The 6,397-nt window shown below is 42.1% G+C and overlaps 1 protein-coding gene across 1 annotated transcript; it reads right to left on the reverse strand.

Annotated features, from left to right (window-relative positions):
- Positions 1 to 216: 216 nt before the first annotated feature.
- Positions 217 to 5,300, reverse strand: LOC120783347 (glycerol-3-phosphate dehydrogenase [NAD(+)], cytoplasmic-like). The gene is made up of 8 exons (XM_040116289.1): positions 5,208 to 5,300; positions 3,475 to 3,652; positions 3,130 to 3,270; positions 2,831 to 2,969; positions 2,032 to 2,144; positions 1,181 to 1,417; positions 969 to 1,075; positions 217 to 826 (listed from the first exon to the last, which is right to left on the reverse strand). Exons 1-8 carry the CDS (start codon positions 5,249 to 5,251, stop codon positions 730 to 732), a joined length of 1,056 nt encoding a protein of 351 aa, XP_039972223.1. The 5' UTR covers positions 5,252 to 5,300; the 3' UTR covers positions 217 to 729.
- Positions 5,301 to 6,397: the final 1,097 nt, after the last annotated feature.

Consider the following 6,397-nt stretch of genomic DNA (forward strand, 5'->3'; position numbering starts at 1 on the left):
AACACAGCCATCACTTATGGGGACTGCGCATGAGGCAGGACGTGCGCTTGAAGAAAGGTTGAAGTACACGCAGCAGAAAATGGTAAAGGTGAAGAGTTTAGAGTGGCACTCTGGCTGAGCTCAGGTCAGGTTTCAGTGAGGCCGCTGCAGAGAGCGTCCAAGCGTATCCTGCGGGCAGATACCAGCGAGTTAGAAAGAAAACACCGAAAACAGACACAAAGTAAACTAGTTCAACAATTTATTCCGAAATAAAGGCAGAAAGATCTCGTTGAGTAATCGGTTACATCCGGACAAGTCCAGCAGAAAATCAACAGAGCGGGAGTGGTGACTGTTGTGTGTTCAGTGCTTTGTTTAACATACATGTCAGTGAAAAGGCAAGTCAAGGCACTTTTACCCAAGAAGTGATGTAACATCTCAAAATACCCAGGTCAGGGTTTGTGTATTGTGTAAGGCAGAGTAACTCAAATTCCTACAACCTTTAAGACTCAGAGCAGAGGTGGTGACAGAAGTTACGCTCCTGTCGGTAAAGCAGGTCAACACAGCAGCGCAGGTAGATGGAGGGCATCTCCATTTCTTTTCTCTGTTTAAGACTCAAACAAGAGAGTAGTCGCTATTAGGCACAATCTTCACCTGACCTGTCCGCCCTATTAACTCCTCGGTTGTACGGTAGTTCTAGTGTAAAAGTCCTTTCCCAGCTTCCATGCATTCGACAGTCCTTATGTCAGTCCTTTAAATGTGCTCTGGGTGGTTTTGCAAACAGTTGATGAACTCTGTGACCGGGTGGTTGTTGAAGCAGATCTGGTAAACAGCAGTGAAAAGCGGAAACCTGGAGAGGCGAAAGAAGGATTTTCAATCAAATTCAATCAAATTTGCTTCTTTCAAGTAGAATCCCAACCCAAACACACTCAGCAAAACCCCGAAAGACACGGTAGGAGTCCATGTTTACAACAAATATGAGACAAACTTACTTTTCAACCATGTTTTTCTGTTTCAAGATTTGGTGGACCTCGGTCGCAGTCGCTGGACCTTGAAGCTTCTGACCGTGCAGCAGCTCGATCTCTAACTGCTCAATGGTCTAAACACAGAGATGCTTGGTCTTAGATTATTATGGTGTTCATAAGAAAAGAGTGATGAAGATAAACAAGCCGATAACACGGGACAGAAAATCTGCTCCTCATACTTTGCCTGTTTTGGCGAAAGCTTCCCCGATCTTGCGGTTGCGTCCTCCGTAGCAGGTCGTGATGAGGTCGGCGATGCCGCAGCTCTCCAGGAAGGTGGCGGGGGAGACGGCGCAGGCCGTGCAGAAGAACTTGGCGAAGGCAATCATCTCCATCAGGCCGAGACGAATCACCGCCGCCTTGGTGTTGTCGCCGAAGCCCAGGCCATCACAGAAACCGGCTCCTACTGCGACGATGTTCTGCAATGACAGATAAAGAGGAGAGTTGGGGTTAGTCCTAATGCTTATGAGGAATCTAACTGTTTAGATGAGAAAGCAGTACCTCCAACTAGATTATATTCATGAAGTTTTTGACCTCATTTATGCTCTACAGCAACTATAGACCGGTGTCTGCCAGCGAATTCAGTTTTGCTTCAAATAAATACACACATCCTGTTGAATATTATTTCCATATAAAGAAAATCCCAAATGATCAAAAACAAAAAAATATTGGCAGGTAGTGTGTTAAATTTACAGTCTAAATTTTTGGACCAGTACTGCACCTCGAAAGTGAGCAGATGAGTGCCTTTTATAATGATGTTTGAATGATCGCAGACGTCGGGGCTACAACTGAATATAAAGTGACATTTCAGTAGATGTCTACAAATATAAAACTGCAAAAAGATTATCTTGTTAATGTGCGTTTCCCTGGAGCCTCTTTTCCGCCATTACAACTTCCTCTGCATTGTTTAATTGCGTAATAGTGTATTTTTACAAGCTTAAGCACAGACATTAAATCGAAATCCCCGCTAGCGTCTCGGATGGTTGTGAATATCAGGAGGATTAGATTTGTTTGGTGGGAGGAGAAAGTCGACCTTCAGAGCGCCGCAGATTTCCACAACGTCAGACTCCTCCACCACGGTCACGCGGAAGTTGGTGGTCTGCATTAGCTCCTTCAGCATGGACCTGTGTGATTTGTCATTGCACCCTGTGACCAAAAATGTCAAATAAATCATCATCAGTTTCCATAGTTCCACACTGGAAACATTTATACTGTAACAGACAAAGCAAATCAAACCATAATGTTCTGTAAAAACTATTCCAATAAAACCTTAAAGTTTGAGGATGCCATGTCCTGTGTCGCATACATGCGTACTACACACACTGGTGCGCCACTCGGTATACTGCACAAAGTACAAGGCGAGTTGCTTTCTAGCCTTGTCTCAAATGGATGTGTTTATGGGGCCCCGAGTAGCAACAACTTTCAAATGGAGGGCCCCACGGTCTCTAAGTTCACGTAAAACAAAACATTAAAAACAAATCAAATTCCGTCTATGTGTGTGTGTGTGTGTGTGTGTGTGTGAAGAAAAACTTGAAAAAATGTGGGTGTTCAGTCTGGAGCCAGACCAGTACACTCGCTTTGTTGATGCTTTGGACCAACATTATTTAATTAAATATTCAATATCTTCCAGTCACGTTGTCCACTGTGGATGGAGTCTCACTTCAAATTATTATGTATATCCGGTTGGAAGAAAAAAAAAAAGAAATGTATGAAATGGAGTGTATTTTCATTATTTTACTCTGCTTACTTTAATATCAAGAGTCCTTTTCGTGAGTTTGATGCATTTTTACCCACATACGATAGATGTCACATTCAAGGATTAAACTCCATACCAATGGTTGTTTCACAGAACTTCTCCTCAGCGACCTCGTTGGCTATGTTTGCTCCCATGAGGACCGTCATGGTGATGCCCAGTTTCCCTCGGATGACCTCGGAGATCAGCTTCAGACCCTCCGGACCCGCATCGACACCCTGCGGGAGACGGATAAACGCAAAAATCACACGAGGAAATCTAAGGGCGCACACATCCCATTCCTTAGCGAACTGTGAGATCCAGCAGAAAGGACCGGAAACTACGTGTTCCGTCGTGGTACTGCATGGACGCAAAATATTTTGATCAGGGAGGTGTTACCTTGATGAGGGACATTCCTACAACATCCTTCTTGATGTGGTCTTTGATGGTGTCACACACTCTCAAAATGAACTGGTGAGGGACCACAAAGATCAGGATGTCGGCTCCTTTCACAGACTCAACCAAGTCTGGAACAGCCAACTGGGGAAGAGAGAAATTATGGTAAGACTTCAATCATTTGGAGACAACGCCAAACACAGGAAAGTACATATATTTCTGATATGTGCCAATTTCCCTCCAAAACCAGTTTCAAAAGAAGATTTACATGGACATGTAAGATGATTGTCCCTCTATGGGCTTTACCTAAGTATCCTTCTTATCACCCAGAGGATTTTTCATGCTCACCACATTGGGGGGCAGCTTGTGGCCGGGCAGATATTTCACATTTTCGTGGTCTGTGTTGATGATTTCTGTGAGTTTGCGGCCGTTCACCACCTCCTCGAACACCCACATGTTCACTGTGGTGACAAACTTGTCATACTTGGCTGCGTTGGCGCCCACAATCTTGGCAATGGCAGAGCCCCTGTGGACATGTAGAGACGCATGGCGATCATTCTGGTTTTCAGGACAATGGCTGGTTGACCTTACAGTTTCCCAGAAAAGGGTAACGCTCCTCGGTTTTTGTCTGGGAAAACGTAAACTACACACGGATTTGAATGGATTCCATACCAGGCTTTGGGAGTTTCTCAGTTGTAATGTGCTGCTGCAGTGGTATTAGAGGAAACATCAGTTCTCTGATACTGCTCTGCCCAACGCTGACTTTCATTTATTTATGTATTAATTTAACATAATAAAATGATCTCAGCATGAACTACTGCTGATATTAAAGTGCTTGTACACTGACCATTGCTACATGAACAGCAGTTAGTACAAAACACACACACACACACACACATATCAAAACTGATTTTAAGTCATTAATGGCTAATTTCTTATGGTTACATTAATTATTGATTTAGTGACAGTAATGAATATCAGAGTTTCGCTGCTAGTGAACAGCTGCCAGCTGGCACATGGACCCCCATTAGCCTGGAATGTAGTGGAGAGAGTTATAGTTTTTAGATGCTTTTCCAGAGGAGAATAACACGACAGTCGGAAAATGAATACCGGCAGAGCATTGTTATGGCACGAGGAGAGTCTCATTCAAAGGCAGGCCACTGAATATCGACATAACATGAGCTAAGAGCGATGAGAAAAGCCTTTTTTGAGATCATATATTAACATGAAGTATCAGTAAATTGCATTTTTTAGCACATATCAGTTAGACTTTGGTCCTGTCACAACTAATCTCAATCGAGGAATGTTAGCAAGTACATTACAATTTAAGGTACTCGTACTGTACTTGAGTATTTCTATTTCCTGCAACATTTTACTTCTGCTATTTGACAGATATAGTTACTTTGCATATTAAACAAAACAAACACAGCAAACAAAGCATATGGTCAGTTCATAAAACAAGATTCGTATAAATAATATGGGTAGTTTGGGTATTTGCATTAACATGTAAACAGCAATGAAATGCTGTTGAAAGTTTCTGAATACTTAGTCCGACACTGACTAATCTAAAGGTCATGCTGGCTGAGGGACATCAACACCAGATGAAGGCTGATTCAGCACAAATGTTGCTGAACAATAATAAAAGGCAGGTGCCCTTCCTTTAATAAAGACTTTTTTTTTTTCCCCTCATTTTTGGGGGCGTTGAGGCATCAAAGGTCTTAGTATATACTCAGAGAGTTAGTGTCAGTCTCAGAGGAAACACCTCCTCCCTGCAAAGAAAGTTTCAATCGGCAGTCTTCTTGCAAAACAGTAGGCGAGTTTATGAACTTTATGTTAGCAGACACTAAAGTTGCCTAAGTTTTTACACAGCATTCACAAAAAAAAAAAAAACGGCGTGTGAAATCTTATCCAAGGAACGAAAATACTGATATGGGGACTATCAGCCCACTATTGCGCACCACTGCACTGAGAATCCCCCCCAGCCCGCCCCGTTGTTTAACACCGCACTGAAAGGCAACAAAAAGTGCATTAAAGTTAATTCAAACACACTAAAAAAAAAAAAAAAAAAACCCTCTGCTCACCAGTTACCAGAGCCAATCACACAGACTTTCTTCGGCGCTGCCATCGCGTCTCTGACCTCCCAGACGGAGCTGCTGCCGGCGCGAAGACAGACTGAAGCCGGGAGATAGTGTATTTATACCGGGCACACAGCTGCGGCTCAGGCACACCCTCTCCTGATGGTTGGTCTGCTCTGTCCCCCCCCCAGTGACAAAAACTCTCTCTCTTTACTTTTATACACACACACACACACACACGCACACGCACACACACACCGAAGCAACAGGATATTACAGCCTTTCATTAAGTTCAGGGCGATGTATTAAATTCTCCTCTGCCAGAAAAGACATTTTACAAACTTGAGTCACTGCGGAAGGTAGTTTGAAGACATTTTAAGGTAAAACCTACATTAATACAAATCATCTACTTGCGTTGGTTTAGAAAACTGGTTCACTGCCCCGTAACTAGTCGGGTCAGACGCCAATGGAAATACTGGTCGTTCAAACACTTCAAAAAACTAAAGCTATAAATAATTAGCTGCTTAATTGATCTACTGAAAATTATTTTGCAGCAATTTTGATAATCATTTCAAACACTCCACCACACTCCAGAGGGAAATGTTGCACTTTTTGCACCGCTGCATTTACCTGATACATTTTAGATTAAGATTTTACATTTAAAAAAAACATATAAGATTATAAAACAGTCTAGTTGGGCTCTATTGTCATGTTTCAGAGACATTTCCCCCCTAAACTTTTCACATCGTTGCAAAGCAACGCTTAATAAAACAACAAAAACTAAAGTATAAGCCAGCTTCACCTCAAACAGCTACAGCAGTAAAATGCTGCTTTGTTGCATCATAATGATCTAATGTCAGATATAATAACACATCAGTCACAGGACACATTTTACTGCAGAACAAATACTTGTACTTTTGATACTTATGGCGCATTCAGCTGGTAATACTCTTGTACTTTTACTTAAGTAGGATTTGGAATGAGAACTTTTACTTGTAATGGAGTATTTTCATGTTGTTGTATTGGTGCTTTTACTTAAGTGGAGGATCTGAGTGTCTTTTTCCACCACTATTGAAATTTTGCTGGTAAAGTTAATGGGTAAAATGGGTTTTGGACTGATGGTAGGACCAGACAAGACATTTGAATAAGTCATGTTAGGAATTTTTTATCTTCAACTATTATCTGGCATTTTTTGG

The sequence above is a fragment of the Xiphias gladius genome, chromosome 21, assembly GCF_016859285.1.
Source record: "Xiphias gladius isolate SHS-SW01 ecotype Sanya breed wild chromosome 21, ASM1685928v1, whole genome shotgun sequence".
Classification (NCBI taxonomy): Eukaryota; Metazoa; Chordata; class Actinopteri; order Istiophoriformes; family Xiphiidae; genus Xiphias; species Xiphias gladius.